The sequence below is a fragment of the Artibeus jamaicensis genome, unplaced genomic scaffold (genome assembly GCF_021234435.1).
Source record: "Artibeus jamaicensis isolate MK-2021 breed Jamaican fruit bat unplaced genomic scaffold, CSHL_Jam_final contig_354, whole genome shotgun sequence".
Lineage (NCBI taxonomy): Eukaryota > Metazoa > Chordata > Mammalia > Chiroptera > Phyllostomidae > Artibeus > Artibeus jamaicensis.
Genome location: NW_026521803.1, coordinates 2,418,152 through 2,442,244, shown reverse-complemented (window position 1 = coordinate 2,442,244; position 24,093 = coordinate 2,418,152). Strand labels below are relative to the sequence as shown.

General features: G+C 41.6%; 1 protein-coding gene across 1 annotated transcript in view; it reads right to left on the bottom strand.

Annotated features, from left to right (window-relative positions):
• Positions 1-1,599: 1,599 nt before the first annotated feature.
• AKAIN1 (A-kinase anchor inhibitor 1) overlaps positions 1,600-24,093 on the bottom strand; it is a 67,519-nt gene continuing 45,025 nt past the window's right edge. Inside the window, exon 2 of the mRNA XM_037125827.2 lies at positions 1,600-3,811. Coding sequence (XP_036981722.1) covers positions 3,618-3,811 — 194 coding nt within the window. The 3' untranslated portion in view covers positions 1,600-3,617. The remainder of the gene's footprint in view (positions 3,812-24,093) is intronic.

Here is a 24,093-nt window from a genome sequence, read left to right as displayed (position 1 = left end):
TTTTGTTGGCTCTTGACTGCTTATGTTACCTTTCTTACACAAAAAGGTATTCTTTAAGGCAGTGTTATTCTTCCATCTTAATACAGCTATTCCTAGAATTTATTTGGTAATTCACATGTTTCCTCACAAAGTTTGAGATCAGTGATTCATGGATTCTTGTGCCCCACAGTACTCACTTTTCACCGCCTAGGATGTGCACGGTGAGGCAAAAGTAGATTTACAGTTGTGAGTATGCCAAACACACAGTTTATTCTTGTATTATTACCTATTAAATATTGTATTACTTTCCATATAAACTTCCTTTCACCCCACCCTGTTCTTATTCCCTCTGGGATTCAGTGTGATGTCATCTGCAACAGGAGAATGAGACCATCCTGGCTGCACCTTATTGGGAGGAGACAAATGAGGTCATTGTAATAATAGATTTTAGAAAACTTTCTCACCTTTGAGAAAGGTATTATTATTGCAGCTTCCACTTTATCCATGCATGTTAGTCTTTAGCATTCGGGTAATATGATGGCAAAACTAGTTACCAGATTTTACAGAGATTTCATTCTCTACTGTGTTTTACTGCAGTAGCTATTACAGCGGATGAATTAAAAATTCCCTCTTCTGTTGTGTTGGTTTGCACAGAGACCTAAACCTTTGAAAATACCTTGAATGGCATAAATTCAATGAGAATTTTTACATGGTTGATTGAGTTATTTAAAACTGATAAATAAATAAAATTGATTTATTTATTCCCTTCCACCATAAGGGAAGACTGGTAGCCGAGAGAGAGAAGGAGAGAAAGGAGAAAAAAAAAAAGGATGAAGCCCAGAAAGCAGTAAGTTGTTGTGTATCTATTTACAATGCTGTTCACACTGGATAGATGATCACAGAAAAGTAAAGTAACGTACGAGGACCTCTCTTCAATTCTATTCCAGATGCATGGAACGTGAGAAGTGAACACAGCGTGGGGAGGACACGTAGCCTTTGCCACATAAATCAAGATGATAAAAGACATTAAGTAAGTGTTCCCACTAATTCATAAAACCAAAAGCTGTGTGCTATTTTATGACAACCAGGGGAAGCCCACCTTATCCTATGTCAGATGACATTCTCTGGGCCCCTTCAGAATCCAATAATGTTATCTTTATACTGAGATACCAGTAAAATTTTAACAGATATATTTCTTTTTATGTCTGAGCTTTTTAGGATTCTGCTAATATGGCACCTACCTACTGAGTTCAGGGGTTGCTAGACTTTCTTCTTCCAAGAATTTATCTCAGTTACTTGCTTTAGACTTTCCATCTCAGAAAGATCACAGAATACACTCAACTTCCTAGGTGTACTTGTCTTTACTTTCTGAGATCCAACGCCACTTCTTAGTAAACGTCCTTCTCTTGCCCCAGCTTTCCTCGGACAGTCACAGTGCAGGTCCATTAAAGAAGCACCTTCTCAAGTCATGATATCCAGGAATGTGGTAAACAGCCTTGGGACACCTCATGGTGCCATATGAGTGTAAGATCCATGTATAGAATGAACCATAACAGTTGTACACAGAAAACTTTTGCTTAAAATGACAACATATTTCAAAGTTGGATATATTTTATTTAAAATAACACTAAGATACAGAGGTTAGCCAGATGTCTCCAAAGATCCCCAGTGTGTTAGCACAGACACACCAGAGAAGAAAGAAAGCATGTTTCTGTGTTTCCGTATGACAGCAAGGTCCAAGGTTGGTTATATCCAAAAGGCTTCGTAGACATAGTGCCAAGTACTTGCAAACTACAAGCATGGGTTTATATTTTATTTATGAATACTCTTGGATAATTTTCCTCAATACCTCCATTCCTACTGTCTACACTGTGCAGCTATGTCACATCAGTGATATTCCATCAGCTCAGCTTAAACTCATTCTTTAATTGTCATGAGTTGTGTTAAAAATTTGTATGAATAGCCCTGGCTGGTGTAGCTCAGTGGATTGAGCACAGGCCTGCAAACAAAAGGATCACGGCTGGATTCCCAGGCAGGGCACATGCCTGGGTTGCAGGCCAGTTCCTGGCAGGAGACCCACCAGAGGCGACCACACATTGATATTTCTCTCCCTCTCTCCTCCCCTTCCCCTCTAAAGATAAATAAATAAAATCTAAAAAAAAATGTTATGAAGAAGCCATATTTAAATTTTAAGCCCTCTGCTTTCTCCCACAGCCATTTCCCCCATGAATTTGTGCCATATGTACATGGTGAGATAGTGTAGCAGAGCTGATAAGAGATTGTGTTCATTTATGTATCATTATCGGTAGTATCCATTCTGAAAGATATGTAACATTGGAATTTTAAAACTATGTCTTAATATAGTCATACTTTATTTGCGAATACTTGGCTTTTTAAAAAACTATCAAATGTAACCATTGGTACTCTGAAGCCAAAAGTTTATTACACAGGTCAAAATCTTCCTCTTCACTCAGTAACACCAATTCAATGACTGTCATGCAGCCCAGGAAATGGGACTCCAAAACCTCCAGAAAGATCTGCATTATCCACATGGAAATGAAGCAGAAGTCACACTGCTGCAATAGGGAGCTCTATTCATGCCCACATACATCACTGTCACTGCATTCGCAACACTGTCACTTCATTGTTCCCACTGGATTTTTATGCTTCAGAGACTGTATTTTAATGGCCTCCCCATGTGAATTGTTAATCATTTCTGATACATATGATTTTCATAATCTCGAGAAAATGATTCTCATTTGTGAATGGGAAAAGGAAAGTTCTTATCAGCAATGCACTAGTACAAAGGCATAGCTGATGGCAACGCGGCATTTATAGGCCCCGCAGACCCTTCCAGAGACGCTGCTCCCCAGAGGCAGACCGCAGTGCATCTCTAGGGTGGAATCTGCAATTCTAGTGGCTACTGATGGGGCTGCTGAGGAACTGAGTCACTGGCAGCTTATGTACATAGATGTACTTGTCGTATTTTAATTTTGAGATGAAAAAAATCCACAACATTTCTAAATGATTTCTGCACAGAGAGTAAACACCAACTATCAAACAACTGAAACCAAAAGACAGTTCTTAAAAAGCTAAACTCCCCCTTTAAAAAAGTAATATAAATATATGCCTTGATAAGATTCAGTGTTAGACTTTGCCTCTGCTTAATTTGACCTTCGACTCCATATTTGAAAGTGACAAACTTCATTCTTTCCCTTTTTCCCAAGTCTTCAAAAATATAATGAATGCAGTACTATACTCGGTATTACAGCAAAAGGGACTGCTGGTGAAGGGACTGCTGGTCACAGAAAGAATGCATAAAAGGGAGGAGTAAATAAATAAGACAACTATTTTGTTAAAAAGAACTTAAAAAATAAATTGTGCTGCAAAACTACTTTTGCAATTACAGTGTCTTGTTTCACCCCACAGGGTGTCAGAAGCACTGCATTGATATAAACAGAATCGTCTAATGCACTTTTTGAAAACAGTACTTCTGAACCAAGGGCTAGTATGAATTCATTTTACAGCTAGGTGCCAATGACACTTTGGTTTGCTTTACTGGCAGCATTATGGCGACGCATCCTATACTAAGAGGAAGTCTGGAAGACAAGCATATGACAAGCGCCAAATCCACTGTGTTACTTCTTTTCACGCTTCTTGGTCAATGCCCCCACACCTAGCTGGAAGCCGCCCCGGTCATCACTGTCTCTCTCGTCCCTCTGCCGGCTCTCCTGGGAGACTTGCCGCACAGCTTGCAGGATGGCATTCTGCACAATCTGTTTGCTGGCTTTCTGCAACCTCACCTCTTCAGGCTCATTTCCAGTTTTCTCACCTAGACAAAAATATGAAAGTAGGTGAAAACAACACAATTAATTGCAGGAACTGTGACAGGAGGGGGCAGGTAAGAACGTTAAAGGGAAGGTGAGCCTGTAAGAATGGCTGGGTGGCCCAATTAATTGTGAGGAGCCTTCTGTATGTAGCACACATCGCTCTTACTTCCCCTTTTCCCTTTCCAACAGATTCTGCATTTGTTTGCCCCAGTAACGTGCCCAACTCATATTCTCATCACCCCAGACTCCTCTGCTGCCTACTGGTGGTCATGAGACATAGTCTGACCAATCCCTGATCTAGAATAGTGGAAATTTTCTAATTAGAAGACAAGGCAATCTACCCACCATTAACTCTTCCCCTTTTACCTTAGTTTTAAAAAAGACAAAACCCTAATTTTATTTGGCCAGCTATGTAACTAGGTATAGGTAAGTTCTAACTAATGGGCGGAAGTTTGTTTAGTGAAAATTCGGGAAAAGGTTTTTAAAAGGGACTAGGCAGATAAAGGTCCTCTACCCTCTCCCTTCTCTTGCTGCCTGCAGCTCTGATGCATGGTTGGCTCTTGCCAACCACGAGGGCACCTCTAGAATGGAAACCATGTTCGTGGATTTGGGAAAAAATAGAAGGAGCCTGAGATTCCAGTGACTGTATTAGACCAGATTAGTCTTTGGCTGCTCACCTCAGAGCCTCTTTTGTGTTAGAATAATATATCTTATTTAAGGCAGTGTTACTTAGGATTTTCTTTTACTCTGCAGAAAACATATTACTAACTCATACACAGGAGAATGATCATGAATCCAGCATTTGACTACAGTGCAACTGTGAAAATTTTAAATTCCACCTGCTTATATTTATAGTGACAAATAAAATGGGCATAGTTCCTTACCCAAAATCATTCTCTCAGATGTTTCCTCTATTTAAATACGCTGCTACCACAAAAGCGCATTTTAAATGAGCAAAGGGTGGTTTTCACCAGAACTGATTCATGAACAAGAGACTTTATACAGCCACTGGAGCAATACCACACAAGAGAATGTTGAGTTATTCTGAAAACAGACAACTCTTATTCCTCTACACATGTAATTGTCATTCATGCAACATTTGTGTCACTAGAACCATCTCTTGAAGGGTCTACAATCTAATAAATAAGGCAAGAGGAATCTATTCAAAACCAGACAACAATACTCATTTTGCTCCCCACCCTAAAGAGTGGGAGAAAATCCTCAGTCTGCACCAAACTGAGCAGAGAAGGAGTTCAGAGGTATAATAGACTGAAACTTTAAAGCAGCAGCAGAAGAATCCTTTAAATATTTTCTGTAGAAAAAGAATGAGCAGTAATATTAAGAGGCATGGCAACTAAGAATGAGTATTTCAAAATACCTCAGACTGAGTCCAGGTTTCCTTTCTGACATGTAAAACCAGGTGATCCTGGGCAAGTCACCTTGCTTCCCAAGCCTGCTAGCACCCATGTAAAAGGGGCAAGCAGTACCTGTTTTAGGATGGTTGCTAGAGAATTAAGTGACATAGCAACTCTTCAGCACTTAGTGTAGTTCCTGACCACTCAGTGTCCACCATTTTGTATTGGTTGGGGTATAGAGTAGGCTGTTGTAACAGAGAAACTCAAACCTAGAGCACCTCACAGAAGAAAGAGAGATTTATTGCTCTCTCATGTAACAGCTCTGAGGAGCCCCAGCACACAGGCAGCTGTGCTCCATCAGGTCATGTAAGGACTCTAGGTCCTTCCATCTTGTTGCTCTGCCATTTCCTACTACATTGCCCACTGCGTGAGTGGAGCTGGTTAGCTAATATGCCACTAGGGGCTGGAAGGCAGCCAAAGCGAAAATGGAAGGCAAGCAGTTTCCTTTTAAAGAATTGTCATAAAGGTTGCAAACATTACTCATATTCTATTGAGGGAGACTGAGTCCTGCGGTGGTCATACCTAGCCACACAGGAGGCTAGTAAATATGTCAAGCTGGGCAACCATATGTCCTACTAAAACTTAAGGAAGCTTTAATGCTAAAACAAAGAAGCAATTAAGGATTTAAAAAAATTACTTCCATGCAAGGGCCAATGCTCAATTGAAAAGGGAGGCTACGTACTTGGAGCAGGTCAAATCTGAGCCTCAGGGAGCTCTGCGCATCCTTCAACAGGATAAGTGTGTGGACAGATAACATCCAATGTGTTCGTGCTTGTTCTTGGAAAGTATCTCTGCCAAACCAGGGATGTTTTAACTCTAAAGGACCCTGTGGTACAGCAATGTTTCTGTCTTTGGATGGAGGAAGAAAGAATGTAGAGATAAGAGTAAGTTGATTTCTTAATAATAGAGAAAGAAAAGAAAATCTACTCTAAATTTAGCTGTGTCCTAATATTTGAGTTAAATTGTTGTGTTCTTATTCATTCATTATGAAGAGAAATTGATAAGAAAGTCAGTCATTCTGTGCCAAGCTATGCCAGGGGATTTCTTCAGTGACTTGCAAGGTTGGTTTAGACCTCACTGTTGTTATTACTGCTTTACTCTGAGTCATGAATGTCTATCTGCGTGGAGGGTGTGAAACAAAAAAGAGGGCAACTAGTTGGAACAAAGAAAGAGAGGAGTGAAGTTGATGCTAAAAACACTCAGAGCACTTAGACAATAAAAACAAACAAAATTATATACAGAACCACTCAGGACCCTGAATAGTCAGAGCAATCCTGACAAAGCAGGAGGCATGGCCCTTGCTGATTTCAAGCTGCAATATATTATAAAGTTACATTAATCTAGACAGAATGGTACTAGCATAAAAACAGACACATAAACTGAAGGAACAGAACCAAGAGCTCAGAAATAAGTCAAAGCATATATATTCAACCAACATTTGACAAGGGAACCAAGAATCCTCAATGAGGAATGCAGATGTAAAAGAATGAAACTGAATCTATATTTTATATCAGTAACAAAAATTAACTAAAAATGGATTAAAGATTTAACATATGATCTGAAACTATAAAACTCCTTAAAAGAAGCCTAGGAGAAAAGCTCCCTGACGTAGGTCTTGGTGACAGTTTTTTGGATGTGACACGTAAAGCACAAGCAACGGGATCAAAAACAAACGAGCAGGATGACATAAAACTAAAAAACTCCTTCACAGGAAAAGGAATTATCAGCTGAATAAAAAGCAAACCTACAGAATGGACAAAAATGTTTTAATATTCACAATATATAAAGAACTTATAAAACTCAAGAACAGAGAAACAAATAATCCAATAAAAAATGGGCAAAGGAGCCATGATTGGTGTGGCTCGGTGGATTGAGTGCCAGCCAGTGAAACAAAGGGTCACAGGCTCCATTCCCAGTCAAGTCACATGCCTGGGTTTCAGGCCAGGTCCCCAGTAGGGGGCACTTGAGAGGCAACCACACATTGATATTTCTCTCCCCCACTTTCTCCCTCGCTTCTGCTCTCTAAAAATAAATATAAATATAAATAATAAATAAAATCTTTTGAAAAACGGGCAAAGGACCTAAGTAGACATTTTTCCAAACAAGACATACAGATGGCCAACAGATACATGACAAGGTGCTCAACTTCACTAATTATTATGAAAAGGCAAATCAAAATCACAATTAGATTATCATGTCATGCCTGTTAGAATTCCATTCACCAAAAAGGTAAGAAAATGCTGGCAAGGATGTAGAGAAAGGAGAACCCTCATACACAATTGGGGGGATTATAAACTGGTACCGCCACTATGGAAAACAGTATGGCGCTTCCTGCAAATATTAAAATCAGAAATACCATACAATTTGGCAATTCCATTCTGGGTATTTATCTAAAAGAAAAAAAACTGTCTAGAACAGATGTCTACACCTCCATGTTCATAGAAGCATTATTTACAATGGCCAGGACATGGAAATAACCCAATTGTCTATCAGTAGATGAATGGATTTTTAAAAAGCGTGATATATGATATATAACATATGATATATGATATATAATGCAATACTATTCAGCCATAGAAATAAGGAAATTCTGCCATTTTTCACAACATGGATGCACCTTGAGGACATTATGCTAAGTGAAATAAGACAGAAAAAGACAAATACTGTATGATATACACATTTAAGTGATCTCACTTAAATGTGAAATCTGAACAAAGCCTTATGGAAAAAGAGATAAGATTTGTGATTACCAGAGGTGGGTGATACAGAATGGAGGAATTGGATGAAGCAGGTCAAAAGGTAGAAACTTCCATTTTTAAAATAAATAAGTAATGGGAATTTAAAGTACAACAGGAGGACTAGAGCTAACACTGCTGTATAGCATATTTAAAAATTGCTAAGAGAATAAGTTCCAAAAGATCTCATCAAAGGAGAAAATTCATTTTTTCTTCTATTTATATGAGATGATGGATGTTAACTTGTAGTAATCATGTCACAACATATGTAAGTCATCATGCTGAACACAAACTTTTACAGTGATGTATGTCAATTATATCTCAATGAAACTGAAAGAAAGATGCTGTACAAACCACAGATACTGTGTGTTAGGCTCTTTGACATACAAGGAAAGATACTCTATTTCGGGGGGGAGTTACTGTGAGGATACATGTGTCATAGACATCATAGAAATATCTGGCTGAGTCCCAATTATAATTCAGTAATTGGAACAATCACTATAACTCTAGTAATCGGATTATCTAGATTATCCTCTGCCATTAGACAGTTTCAACTTTCCATCAGCCACTACCATCTAACAATCCTCTTTTTTCTGAAGTCTCTCTGACTTCATGGCATTTGCTGCACTTGTTTCTGCGTATTTGTGACTTGTAGTGCTTCATTGAATTTACCTACTTCCTCCTGTCTCAGGGCGTTTCAGCTGAGGGTCTGTTAGCAAATGTCTGACTTTTGCCAAACCTTCAGTTGATACTCCTGAGAGAGAACCAGAAAGACTCAGCACACCACCATTATTCCTGAAAATTGTTCATGCCAGGCCATCTCTTAGGCCAGCCACAGAATGTCTGTGGCTCATGCCGGCACAGTCACCTGTGGCCTGAGGCTGGATCGGGAGGCAGGAACACAGCCGCTTAGGAGGAGGAAGCCCCAAGGCGCCTGCCAGGCAAGGCACTGAGGACAGACCAGGCGTTCACGGGATCGGCTTCGTCCACTGCATGACCGGCTGGTGCGCCTACGGCATTCACTTGAAAGAAGAGGGTATGTGAAACATCCTGGTGGAAACCCTTAGTGTCAGCGCGGTGTGCAAAAGGGAGTAAGAGCCTGACAGTAGGCAGAAACCAGAGAAACCCAGAGAGTCGCTACTTACTTATACACACTACATTTATTTGAAATTAATAAATCACCCTCACGGTGTATGTGGCCAATTGCCTAGTTTTAAATGATGCAAATGTCTTCCAGCCTAATTAGCATTTACAAGATCATTTTGGCATTTCACAAAAGGTGATAAATTGATTTAATTAGCTTTAAATTCTAAACGCCCAATATAAATAGGTTGAAGTCACAAATGTGATATAACTTAATTTTCATTCAGTGTCTTCTCACCTGGAATCATTACTTCTTCCCCTCCGAACACCACACACATCCCTGCAGTCCTGCTTCCCTATGACACTCAGCCCACCCCACAGGGCCAGCCTTTCTCAGACCTCCCTGTGACACCCACCCCACGGGGCCAGCCTTCCTCAGACTTCCCTGTGACACCCACCCCATGGGGCCAGCCTTCCTCAGACCTCCCTGTGACACCCACCCCATGGGGCCAGCCTTCCTCAGACTTCCCTGAGCCCCATGCTCTTCACTCTCTCCTCAAAACCTGCTATTCCACATTCCATTTTCACTTGCCTTGGTGGAAAGTCTCTGAGGAACTCAAATACAATGTGGTTAATAATTGGTCTTAATTCCTTATTTATATCCCTTAAAATCATGCTTCTACTAAGCACAGGAAGATCCTCCTGATAAAAATTTGCATTTTTTCTTTAAGAACCTAAGTGGCATTTGCCTCTGTTACATTAACCCTATCGCATCCCAGTGAGGGGGGTTAGAAAAGATCACAGTGTTCCAACGTGAGGCAGAATCCAATTTGCTATTTTCCCTCAGCCACACGAAGAATATAGCAGAGGTTTTTTTCATAACCACTATCTCTATCACCTGTCTCTCCCCACTGGATAACTAAATATGTAAGTTACAGAAGTCCCTATCCGGGCAGGACAGGGTTCGGCCACCACTGCCTGCCTGCACTCTCCGTTCACCGTGCTGCCGATCGTAACCATGGAGCATACTTTTATCTTCCCCTCATATTGCTTGAGACTGTAAGACAGTATCATCATTCAACAATGACTGGCCTGTGGAACACAGAGAACAAGAACTAATTCTGGTCTCTTAATTAATGGAATGATAGTCTATTTTCCAGCTCTGTAACTATAGGAATTTTTCATGAAGGACTAGATATTAAATCTCATTCATCTACACCAACAGCTAATGAAGTCATCCTGGTTGCCCTGCTTTACTACTGAGCAAGCTAAAGTTGTGTGACTTAGCTTGTGTGAGTTTTGAGTGACAGAAGTCACTGGGCTTTCAGCTTGTTAGCAAACCCTCCAAACCGTGCTGCGGCCCCATGTACCATAACCAATCAGAAGCAGCACTTTTGGGTTTCCAAAAGGTAGGCTTGAGGCGCAGAAGGCGAGACAGGTATTAACAGGTATCAAACACTTCTAAGTACATTTGAGTGATGCCCCACTTTTACCACCACCACCCCTATCAAATCAGATGCAGGGCATTAAGAACCACCAGGAGGATTATTTCAGAATGCAGCAAACTACTCTCATAAACTCTATGGAGTGTTCATTAAAATGTCCTCTAAGACAAGGTGAGAGAAACTAGGAAGATATTTATTGAGTACCCATATGCAGGGTACGGTGGAGAGTTACACAGGCACCAGACCAACTTCGTTCATTCATGTATTCATTCATAAAAGATTTACAGAGCACTCACTATACAACAAACACCAGGCTGGGTATTAGAGATTAAAATACTGAGCAAAACAGTTATGGATCCTGCCTTATTGGATTTTACAAACTAATGGAAGAGTCAGGTGTTAAATAATCAAACAGGTTGATCATTTTCAGCTGTGACACATGCCATAGAGGGGACACAGGGAACACATTTTAAGACCTGATCTAATATGGGAGTCGGGGAAGGAAGCCCAGACAGGGGACTTAAGGGTTAATGAGGCTTTTAATTAATGAAGGGAAGGTGGTGGGAGCAGGGAAGGAAGAGCCATGAGGCAAGAAGATCAAACCCTGGCCCCTGAAATGTGTCCCCAGCAGGTCCCTGTGGGGAACGAGGCAGCCTGGGTGGCTGGGGGCCCGATGGGGAGTGGGAGGGGGAGACTGGAGAGGGTGCTGTGGAACCAGGCCAGCCCAGGCAGCACAGGCCTGGGAGGCTGGGAGGCAGCGGGTCTTTTTCTGAGCGTATTTCTGCAGTGCGTTACAAAATGTGTGCCACACAGGGTGACCGGAGAAGTCCAAGGAGAATTATGTAATTGAGGCAGGACAATAGAGGATTTGGAGTAGGTCTTGAAAGGCAGATGAGATTTGGAAAAGCCAATGCGAGAAGAAAGGGAATTTTACCCTTGGCCTCAGGAGACAGGACAGACATGTGACGCACTGACTCACGGTGACCTAGAAAGTTTTCACCTTGCACGGCTATTGCATTACTTAAGATGACAATTTAACTTATTCCATATAACAGGTCTGTGATGCATTCCAGTTAGGAAATCTGTAAGGAATAGCCCCAATAAAACTTGAAAAGGAAAAGATAATTTTACTCTAGAAATCAAATTTGTGTATTTTGATCAAGAAGAGCAAAGGTAATTTTTAAAAAGAACAACAAACAGTGAGGACCTAATTTAACAGCTTTCAATATCAGATATAAAGCCTTAGTAGAGTCACATACCACTTAAGGATGGGGAGGGATGTGGTCTGAGAAAAGGGTATTAGGTAATTTTATCATTGTGCAAACATTTTAGAGTGACTTGCACAAACCCAGACGGCACAGACTACTACACACCCAGATTTTATGGCGTAGCCTACTGCTACAGAGCTGCACAGCATGTTACTATACAAAACCACAGGAGATTAAATCAGGCACAAGAGGAAATGACACAATCAAGAGACATGAAAAACACGAGATGTGTGAGGCTGCCGCAGGAGTTATTTAGCATTGTTTTACAGCAAACTTCTTCTTAATGAGTAGGAGGAGTGCACTAAAGTAACAGTTGAAAATATAGGATAGTAAATACAAAAACCAGTAGCATAGTCATTTCTCATCATCAGCAGGTACTCTGTGCTGTTCACCATTGTATGAGCTATACTTGTATGTGACTGGCAGTGCAGGTTTGCTTACGGCAGCCCCTCCACCAGCGTGGGAGGGATGGGTTGGGCAATATTATGACGGCCGTGATGCCACTAGGTGATAGGAATTTTCCAGCTCTGTTATAATCTTATAGGACTCCTGTTGTATACGGGGTCCATCGCTGACAGTAGCATCATTATGGGGCACATGGTTGTAATGAATGAAGTGTGATTCTGACCTAGGGATAGAATAATTGATAAATAAAATAAAATGAAAAGTCCCTAAACATATGTGGTCACCTGATTTCTGAAAAACAGGAGAGTGTAGTACAGTGGGGAAAGGGTGGCCAAGTCATGTCTCATACAAAAGAAACAGAAACTCGGACTACCTCGCACTATATGTAATAAAATCAGTCCCAGGTGACTTTCACACCTTTGTTTGAAAAGTAAAACAATCTGGAGCACAGAGGACATTTAGGGCCGTAGAAATACTTTGTGACACTATAATGGTGAATACAACTCCCTGTACATTTGCCAGACCGTAGAATGCACACCACACCGAGAACGAGCCCTGATGAAAACTACGGCCTTGGGTGATGAGCTGTATCGGTGTGGGTCCCTGGCTGTAGCATATGCGTGGCTCTGTGGGGCGTGTTGATAGTGGGGGAGGCTATGCATGTGTGAGGCAGGGGGTGTGTGGGAAATCTCCGCACCTGCCTCTCAATTTTGCTATGAACCTAAAGCTGCTCTAAAAGAAAATAGTTATTAAAGACTATCAAGCTTTTGGAAGGAAATATAAAAGAATACCTTTATGACTTGGGAGCAGGCAAAGACTTCTTAAACAGCACAAAATGCAATAGCCATCACACACATGCATGCACAAATGCACAAACGCACAAACACACATGGAGAAAGGTCTTTCATCTGAAGAAGGGGGGCAGGAAAAATGCTATCTTGGAAATACTTAAGTATTTAATTTTCTGAGCACCTGGATAGCAAATAACTCAGTGAAGACTGGGTTATCAATCAGAGAGACCACAAGGGCTGTTGTAATGACCACATAGATTTCTGCCAAATTTAACCACAGATTTCTCTCCTTTTGTCCCGAGAGAATCAGGAAATCAAGCTCCTTCCCAGCTCCTAGTTGCTAGCTGTCAGTGGCAGCTCCAGAATTTCCGTGAAAGGAGGATTTAGGAACCCCAACCCAGAGGTTCCTAGAGAATGTGTACTGAACCTCCAGTGTGCACGACACTTTACACAGGGCTGCCTAGATGCCCATTTTCCATATCAGACAACAGGGTGTGAAATGGAGATGGGCTCAGCCACCCTCAAGACAGACATTGCTCCCTTCTCACCTGCTCTCACCAGCTCACGTCTTCAGAGGGGCTGTGTCACCCAGTGCCCATCCTCCCCTCACGCAGCCACCAAACAAATCTGGCTGGCCCGAGCTGTGGGTCCCTGCATTTCCACTCCAGGGATAGGCCAGAAAGGGAGACTAGAAATCCAGGAGTCAGGCGTTCAGGCAACAGAAAAATGTAAGCATCCTGTGAGCCTGTGTGTTAAAGAAAGTGACAATACTAGACCTGGATAGAACGCAGAACAGACCTTGGAACACTGGGGATCAAGTACTCTTTCCCATCCTCAGAGCCAGGTCTTTACCCCCAGACCCTACCTCCACCCTCAGAAGCTTCCCCGCCAGTTCATCACCTCCTCAGCGGTGCCACCGCCAGGTTCTGCAGCCTCTGCTGCCCCTTGGTGGCCACTCCTAGGGTTGCCACAGCCTCAGGGACAAGACGTCTTATGGCTGAAAGCCAGCTGCCTTGGTTCCTGGGGTGTGTGAAGAGAGGGGTTTGTAGAGGTACTACGTGTGTGTTCTGTGTGTGCAAGTGTAAAAGTGCATGAGTGTGTGTGAATGTGTAGATATGTCAGTGCATGAGACAAGAACGCAATTTTATCTTACGAAAGACGCCTGGAGCAACTAAGCACATTGTGGTACTTTCTGACCACAAAAACTCAAGCAAGGCCATTTACAGATATGTCCTCCCAAGAGTTCTGCGGCAGCTGGAAATGCAGTCCAGAAGTTCCCTGTCTTGATTCAGATGAAAATAACTTTGCCGGAATATTTAAGATCTCTCAAATATTTAACAAAAGATCCAGAGTTCCTGGGCAAAACCACCCGCTCGCTGTCCCTTCCTACACACTGTGGAAAGGGAGAGGGTGCAGGACACAAGGAGAGAGGGAGGGAGAAATGAACTGATATTAGCTTTTTGAGTGATTTTAAATGAACACCAAAAAAACCCACAAACCCTCTCATACTGCCCTCCCTAAAACGAACAGCATAATCCTCAAGATCATCATTTTTTCACTGAAGAGGGAATCAGGTCCTAGCTGTGACAAGTCGTCAGTGAGTACACGGCGAGAATTTGACTAAACGGTGTCCCAAAGGTGAGCCTTCCCCCTGGAGGGTGTGCGCACAGAGCGGGAACCTCAGAGGAGACTGCACTCTGACAGGAGGAGAAGTCTTCTCTACCCCCCTCTAAGCAGCAGCTCCCCAGCTTTTGAGGCGACTCCTTGGTAATGTCAAAATATTTTACACATCTCCTCATGACACAATGACAAAAAGAAGCTATGAATTCAGAAATACTTTCACACAAGTTTTAATCGCATTAATCATGACAGCCTCCGTTTGAAACCTTCAGGGCTTAGGGAAAACTGTATATTCCTACCACGAGAGTGCAGAGAAGCATAGCATCTCTGTCCCCTGAAACGGCTCACCGGCTACGAGGGTCTTTCTTGTTCCCACACCAGGCTGACAATGCAGAAGCAACAAAAATCAGGCAGATGTTTTAAACTATTCCCAATGACGGATGTAGGTAGCAGCCAGGGCATGGTGTGGAACAAGAAGCTGTGCAACAGGTGTCCTCAGTTTCTACCCTCTGTCCCCCAGGTGGCAAGCACAAGGCTGGCGGGCCGAATCCGGCCTCCACCTTGTTTTATTCGGCGCGGAACCTTGTTTCTACCCAGCGGCAGCGTCCAGCTCTCACTTACCTGTTAAGGAGCAGTTACATTTACACGGTCCTAACATTACACTCAGCCCTTTGAAGGCAACCACGAGGCTGATGTGGCCCCCAGTGAAAATGAGTTTGGCACCCCTGCTCTATACCTAGTCACGCAGGAAGCATCCATTAAGTGCCTAAGTGTGCCAGGTTTGTACAAGACAGGCCGAATTGTCATCTTCAGAGAGGATATGAGGCCTAACATTTCTCACTGCTTAAATACCATAAAACATTTTAAGGCTTTAAAAGATTAGCAGAGATAAAGAATTAATTGTCTCAATTTTCAAGCGGGGAAAAAATGGAGGCCCGAATATCGCATGGAGTCACGCACTCGGGGCCCTAGTCCGAGTCCCAGAGCTGGGATCAGAACCGTATGCCCAGGAATCCTTCCCACGACAGCCCCGGGCTGCTGCCTCACCTCAAGAAGCCAAGGGGCTGCCAGCTCTCACGGAGCCCAAAGATGACTTCCTTCTCTGCACAAAACTTGCTTCCTAAGATTTTTTTCATACCAAATCACCCTTTTATTATTATATCTTCTATTTGTTCTTCCACCTGCCCCCCCGACAGCAGCCCGAGTACCCTTTGTAAAATGGAAATCTAATATGTCACTCAAGAGCTCAAAACCTTCCTTGGCCTCCCGTTGCACTTGAACAAAAGCTCAACCTCTCACCACGGCCTTCGGGGCCCTGCTGACAAGGCACATGTCTCTTGTCTGACCTCACACACTTCCTCTTTCTCTCACTTCATTTTCTATTCAATGAAGATGGATAAGATCTAGCTTAAAATGTAGGAATGCCCTGATAGCACTTACTCCGTGTCTTAGTCTATTTGGGCTACTGTGTAGGCTGAGTGGCTTATACATTAAATATTTATTTGTCACAGTTCTGGAGGCCGGGAGTCCAATAACAAAGTGCTGACAGGTTTGGTGTCTGGTGAGGAGGGCCTGAGTCCTGGTTCATGGATAACAGTCTTCTCACCGCATCCGTCACGTGGTAAAGGCATCGCTGGGGTCCATGGCACTGTAGGACCTTGGCCAAGCCAGTTTCCTCACCTACAAAACGGCACAATAATAGTACCTCCCTCATGCTATTGTTATAAAGGCTAAGTGAATGTTTGTTAAGTGCTTAGAACTGTGTTAAAGTAAGCAGTACTGAAATGTCTGTTAAGTAAACAAAATTAAAAGAGCTGGCATCTGCATGGATTCCAAGAAGCCTATCTTTGTCTCAAATTCAAAACCTTTGTGTGTGGCATTCAACCACTTGTAGCCATTCTGCATGTACCTTCCTGACATTGGTACTGAGAACTGAAACCTTATGTAAGTCTCTCATCAAGAGAAAATAAATGTGCAGCTGTCAGAAATGAACCTAGCACATCCCATCTGCTAATCTCAGTGTGCCCTGTGTGTATTATTCATCTTTTCTAACTAGAACATCAGTTCCAGAGGCACGACCCCCATGTGTCTCACTCACCACACTGTCCCCAGGACCTAGCACAGCACAGGCTCCCAGGGGACATTCAGTGTTTGCTCAACAAATGATTGCTGCACTGGTTTTCCAGTTTCCATTTCTCGGTTCACTCTATCTTTCTTCCCCCCTCTCTCTGCTTCCCTTAACGTCCTGCTCTTGGCCTCTTTTGCCGCCTTTTGCTGCTTTGCAGCAATTGGAGTTCAAGTAAGGAGCAAAGGGCTGAGGAGATACTCTTTTCAGGAGCTCAGATCCTCCATGTGAAAAACAGTGCAGAAAGCACGCTGGAGCAAGAATATCAGAAGGGCTGCTCCAGTTTGTAGCCACATATAACTAGGCCAATGACCGTTTTTTGAAACATTACGCTAAGTTTGTGTCTCTCATTTCTTGTCTTCCTGGTTTTCTCCATTCTCTCCTTTTGCATCCCTATCAGCCACTCTGATGGGCAGTTCTGAGTTCTCTCCATTCGGTTTCAAATACTTTTCAGAACACAATGGTGTGAAAACAAGCCCCCTTCATCTAGGTCCAGTGACGTTCCCAGGTGATTTTGTTCCATTGGCCAACCACTTGCCATAAAAACACTCTCTATGTGTTCATAAATACCCTGAACCCTGCACACTCTGGCACATAGTGAATCAGGTCCCACTGACTCAGAGGCCATCAGCCTGTGCTGAGAAGGCCCTGCCCCTGAGGCCCTGCCTGTGAATCTCTGGGCCTTTCTGAGTTCACCTGCACCAGCCTCATCTTTCTCACATAACACGCGGCAAAGCACTTGATTAATTCTTTAAAGCAGAGGAATGAGAGGGAAGTCCCTGTTGCCTCATCTACAAATTTGACAGAGAAATACAAAACTTTGTCCTCAACCATGAGTTTTCTTGGGCAAAATTCTAGTATATATTATACCTTTTATTACACCTTTTTTTTTATAACCATGAGAATCTTGGCTCCCTGTACTGTGTTGGGGTTCATTAGAAAAAGAGAACAGGTGGCTGGAAATAGAAAAGGAAGTGAAGAACGAGATCAGATGTTTTAAGTGGTTTTTTTTTTTCAATGATATCTTAGGAGGAAAAAGAAGCAGAAGGAAAATAAAGCCAGACTTTAGAAGTGTTTGTTAGAGCTATGTGACAGGAGGTAATTTCACGTGTCTCATTGTGCTTCTCAGGAAGCTTTGGCTGCCAGCATCAAAACTCCAAGTCAGGGCACAGCAAATGCACTGAGCATTTTCTCTAAGAATCAGACATGGAAAAAGAAATAAGGGAGATAAGAAGAGGAAGAGGAGGGAGGAAAAGAGAAACAATATCTCTGAGGGTGCAAATTAAAATTAAATTACATGGATCTAATTAACAATGTAGATAGTGCCCTAAAAAGTTTCTAGCAAGAAAACTATAGTAAACATGAATTGATTATACAAGACACATTACAACCACTTTAATATGCAAAAGTTTGCATTGCTAGACTCTTTAAAGTGACAGGTGGATCTCATCTCCTGGTCCCCTGTGTAAGGATTCACAGCAATCTAAGCAACTCCCCTGCTCTGATTGCTCTTTTCCCTTGTCCTGGAGGGTTGGGCCTTCCGAGAAAGAAAAATGATACACATGGATGCATTCAGGCTTCTATTGAGCATCTACTGTGTCCAGGCAATGTGGTAGGCATTAGGAGTATTGAGATAATTCACATTTCCTGGTCTTCAAGATGTTCATGGGAGACACAGAATATAATCTGGTTCTTTGAGCAAGCTTCTTAATTCCCTAGCCTACATTAGCTCATCTTTCAAATCACAATAGTAAGGACTTCCAAGGCATATCTCATAGATAAATATAAGCATAAAAATGTATAAGAAATATTAAAATGCTGTGGAGAGTTGGATGTGATATACACATTATGTACATATGTAAATAATTCCATGAGTTCAAAATTCTCAGTTCACAGACATTTTTCTTCAGAAAGGCCTAACAGCAGCACTACTAGAGGTTAAAGAGGAAAGGGTGCCATGGCTGGTGTGGCTTATTGCATTGAGTGCCAGCCTGTGAACCAAAGGGTCACCAGTCCAATTCCCAGTTAGGGCACATGCCTGGGTTGTGGGCCAGGTTCCAGGCAGGGAGCATGAGAGAGGCAAATACACGTTGATGTTTTTCTTCCTCTTTCTCCCTCCCTTCTCCTCTCTAGAAAATAAATAAATAAAATCTAAAAAAAAAAAAAGAGGAAAGGGCTTGCCCCATCATAGCACAGGTGGTAGAAAGCACTTAACAAAGCAAAAAAAAGTGACAAAGAGGATGATCTGTTACAGAAAATGTCAGATATTTGTGATAGATCTCACACATGTCATTAAGCATCTGGTTGGTTTGTGGTTCTCAAAATCTGTCATGATAAGAACCACTGGGATCTACAGTTAATGAAGACTGTATAGGATGCAGCTCAGGAATCTACATATTTAGCCATGACTGCAGCTAATTCTACTGCAGGTTTCTGATAGGCCACCCTGATATTTAAGACTCACCTTTAGTCTATACCCACAGAGAGTAGCTAAATTTTAAAATTTATTTAATTAATAGACAGTCAAGAAAATGATTCAAGACCCAAAGAGCAAGGTATGCCTCCTCCATTTACTGAATTTGATTGCCAACTATTAATCTCCAGCAAAGTTTTAACCATTAATTTTAAAATTCTGACTGTTACTTCATCTACCACTTCTCTACGTCTCAAACCAGGGCTTTGGAGAGCAGTATCATCTCCACAGTTTTCCTCTTTCATTATAGCTGAATCTGTTGAAGGAGTCAGGTTTGTGAAGAATGTAAGAAACAACTTTTGTTAAGGGGAAATGGCACTGCTTCTTATATTTTTTGGATCATGGAAAGATGGAAATAAGTAGAAAATATTCAAATTCTACTTTGTTTTGAGGCCAAAGATATTAATGCCTAGAAGTACCCAGAAATTAGAAATTCTTACCTGTGGAAAAATTTCCTTTCATATATATGCTTTTCATTCTTCATGTGTGAAAGTCATGTCTGCTTGGCAGCCTTCAAGCTATGTAGTTCAATATTTGATTGGAATTAATAGGTATAAATTAAAGTGAATTCCAGGAAATTAGAAAATTAAAAGAGGCCTGGCTGGCGTGGCTCAGTAGATGAAGTGCCAGCCTTCAAACCAAAGGGTCCCTGGTTCAATTCCCAGTCAGGTCACATGTCTGGGTTTCAGGCCCAGACCCCAATTTGGGGCTTATGAGAGGCAACCAATCGATGTATCTCTTGATGTACAGATGTTTCTCTCCCTCTCTTTCTCCCTTCCTTCCCATCTTTCTAAAAATAAATGAATAAAATATTAAAAAGAAGAAAACTAGGAGATACATTTCTAAATCTCATGAAGCATTAATGGGTAGAACATTTGCAATGATGGAAAAGAAATGCTGGCAGATAATGTTATCAATATGTGTGTTCAGAAGACTGAACGATATGACTCAATGGCTTTTGCATCCATCTGGTATACTTTGGTAAGTCACATAATGTACTGGGCAGTCTATTTTAGGAATTTGAAAGTACAACAATTATCCTTTTTTAGAAAACTGGGTGGCTGTAGTTCTATCAGATGAACAGAAAATATCATTACACATTTGAAAACATATCATAGGCAAACATTGTACCCGTATTTGGAAAATATTCTCTGCGTGCAGAAAATCTAGATCAAGGTGGAAAAAAAGGACAGTGCAAATAAAACCTTATTCATATTTGACTTTAAAATGCACATGGCAATAATTTGATATAAAATCATGTTACTCCAAGGGGAGCAAAAAATTAATTCATAGCAAAATGATAAATGATGAAAATATATGCTATTAGTGCCCATTATTATTACAAAGTCAATTCTAGCCTGTTAAAGTCATTTTAACAGGCTAGAATTCAGTGAAGTAGATGAATAAGCAATTAATTCACTGCGTGTGATTTGAGGTAGGGTTAACAGAACTTAGAGCCAACAGTAGATTGCAGATATATGACATTTTTTGTTTATTTAATCAAATGAATTTTTCATTCACTGAAAAAAATAATTCTGGAAAAATACAAGTAACAATATGTCTCTAACTTCAACTTTATTATCTCTAATCCAATAAACTCAACTGTTTTGCACAGACTTAAGCAGGTCAAGGTCATACAGCCTGGGATGAGCCAGAAGGCCCCATTCCCTGCCAGAATTAATAGCATCTCTTAGTCATGTAAGTGTTCTTCAGTGTACATCCCAATGGTCATAGAGAAAGGAGGGGTTGAAGGTAAGTAGCGTAACAAAACTTTATCATACTTGAAAATATTTACAGCACCTGCCTTATAAGAAATATACAGTATACTAGTGTTACATTTTATACAAAGGACAGCTGGTAATATTTATGTCATGTTATATAATATACAACTTACTACTATATTCCCAGGGTTGATGGGTAAAAGAAATTGCTACATCACTGGTCTTTTTAGATGGATATTAAAGAATTGGAGCCCTGGCTGGTGTAGCTCAGTGGATTGAGCGCGGGCCTGCGAACCAGACAATCACGGTTCTATTCCTAGTCAGGGCACATGCCTGGGTTGCAGGGCGGTTCCCTGCAGGCCAGTTCCCAGCAGGGGACGCATGAAAGGCAACCGTACATTGATGTTCTTCCTCCTCTCTCCTTCCCTTCCCCTCTAAAGATAAATAAATAAAAATATTTTTAAAAAAAGAATTGGAGTAAAAAACCACTAATGTTTATTCATTATGTCTAAAGATAACAAAATGGTTTTTTAATCAATTTTCAACTTTCTAGCCCATTAGCTCAATGATTTTCCATTCATCTTTTCATTTCTGGCTGTATACAATTGGTGTCTCTCTTAGGTTTACTCCAATCTGCCAGCCAAATTGGGTGTAGAGCATGAACACTAACTGAGGAAATACGGATCAGTGCAAGTGCTCATTAGAAAAGAAGATGGAAGAAATCCAAGATGACAGCAGAATAAGTGGAAGCTACACTCACCTCCTACCAGGAACAAACTGGAAATAAAACTAAATTATAGAACAATCATCCTGAATAACCACTGAAGACTAGCTGAGAAGTCTTATAACAAGAAGAGGTGGAGTCACATAAGGGGCTGGCCCACTCCTACAGGTGGCACCTGAGGTCCCAAAGAGGTATCTAAGCTGCACAAGGTGGTTCCTCCTGACAAATGTGTGTTATAAACATCAAGTCAGGCTCCCTAACCCAGAGCACCAGAGCTGGGAAGAGGCATCCATATAATATCTGGTAGTGAAAAGCAGAGGGGTTTCTGTCTGCCAGGGAGAGACAGGAGTCCACTGGAGACACAGGTACTCTATTAAAGGGCCAACACACAAACTTTCATTCACAGCTACTCACCCTGTGCTCCAGCAGAGGGAGGGTGCAGTGGACTAGCATCACATGAGAAAAGTCTGGGTTTGTGGCTCTGGGGTGAGAGCTGAGGGGACAGGAGCTAGGATCCTTGTTTTGAGTCATTCTCCAACACCACGAATGCCATCTTTATTGAGTAAAGCATCCCCTTGCTACAGAATCATCTTAGGAGTAAACAATAGCCACACCTTCTAGACTTCTTCTAACCCCACCTTGTAGAACTAACACACTATTGAAAAGTACAACCAGAGGCTATTTCAGTGACTGAGTCTAACAGGCAGCCAGCAGGCAGAGGCAGGCTGAGGAGGATCTTGGGGTGCCTTGGGATTTTTGATGACCTGTTCCCAGGTCCAGACCAGGTAAAAGCCAGCTTTAGTGTGCAGCTTGGTCCTTCACATACACACTTAGGACAAGCAGAGGCATCCACAAATTGTGGATCACTTGTAGCTCCAAACAGGTTGCCAAGGGTAACTCACAGGCAGCACCTAACATTGGCCTGTATCAGAGTCTGCCTAACAGGCCCAGAACCAACACATTTATTCAGAGCAGGTTGTCACCTTCAGACAACATCAGAGCAGGATCCAATAAGCTTCACAAACAGCATATCCAAAGAGCAATCTTTGCGGGCCCCAAACACTGCTCAGGCAAATTCAGTTTTGTGTGGTCAGCATATGCACAGCAGCTCACATGCTATGAGGGTTGAGCCTGACAATCAGCCAGCCTGAGGGTCAATCTCATGCATGGACAGGCCAGTAGCAGTCAAGACTCAATTACAAAAGGAGAGCACACATAACTCACACAAGTGACACTCCTGGAGCACCCAGCTCAGGTGACCAATGAGACCACAGCACCAGAACCTACAGGACACATACATTTTAGAAGGCCAACCCATAGCAGATCTATCTACTACATGGAAACAAACAGAGAGGCAACCAAACAGAGAAACAAAGAAATATGCCCCAAATGAAAGAACAGGTGAATTCACCAGAAAAAGAGTTAAGGAAATAAAGGCAAGCAATTTTTTGAGCAGAGAGTTCAAAGTAATGGTTACAAGGATGCTTGACAGTATTAAAAAAAACATAGAAACCATAAAAAGTATCAGTCATAAATGAAGACTACAGTATCTAAAATAAATAATACACTGAAAGGAATAAAAAGTAGTTTGGATGAAGCAGAGGATCAAATCAGCAATTTGGAAGACAAGACAGAAAAAAAAGCATCCAATCAGAGCAGAAAAAGAAAAGAATTTTAAAAATTAAGGATAGTTTAAGGGACCTTTGGGGCAACATGAAATAACAACATCTGCATCATAGGGGTACCATACAGAAAAGAGGAAGAGCAAGGGATGAAAAACTTATTTAAGGAAATAATGACCAAAACTCTCCTAACCTGGTGAAGGAAAAAGACACACAAGTGAAGAAAGGGAAGAGAGTCTCAAACAAAATGGACCCCAAAAAGCCAAGACACATTATAATTAAAGTGGCAAAGGTTCAAGACAAAGAGAGATTCTTAAAAGCTGCAAGAGAAAGACTTTTATTTACAAGGAAGCTCCCATAAAACTGTCAGCTGGTATCTCAAGAGAAACATTTCAAACCATAAGGGATTGGCATAAAGTATTGAAAACGAGAAAAAAAAAAGGACCTACAACCAAGACTACTTTATGCAGCAAGGATATCACTTAAAATTAAAATCTTCTCAGCAAAATGGGAATAGATAGAACATACCTCAATATAATAAATTTAACATATTACAAACTCACAGCTTCCCAGGGAAGAAAAAGCCAAAGAAGCGTTACCACCAAACCAGTACTTAAAAAACATTTAAGGACCTGCTAGAAGAAGGAGGAAGAGGAGAGGGAGGGCAGACAAAAAAACCCACAAGAACATAGTTAAAAAAATAAGCTGGCAATAAACACATACCAATCAATAATTACTTTAAATGTAAATGGCATAAATGTTCCAATCAAAAGACGTAAGTTAGCTAAATGGATAAGAAAACAAGATGGATATATATGCTGTCCACAAGAGATCCACATCAGAACAAAAGATACACA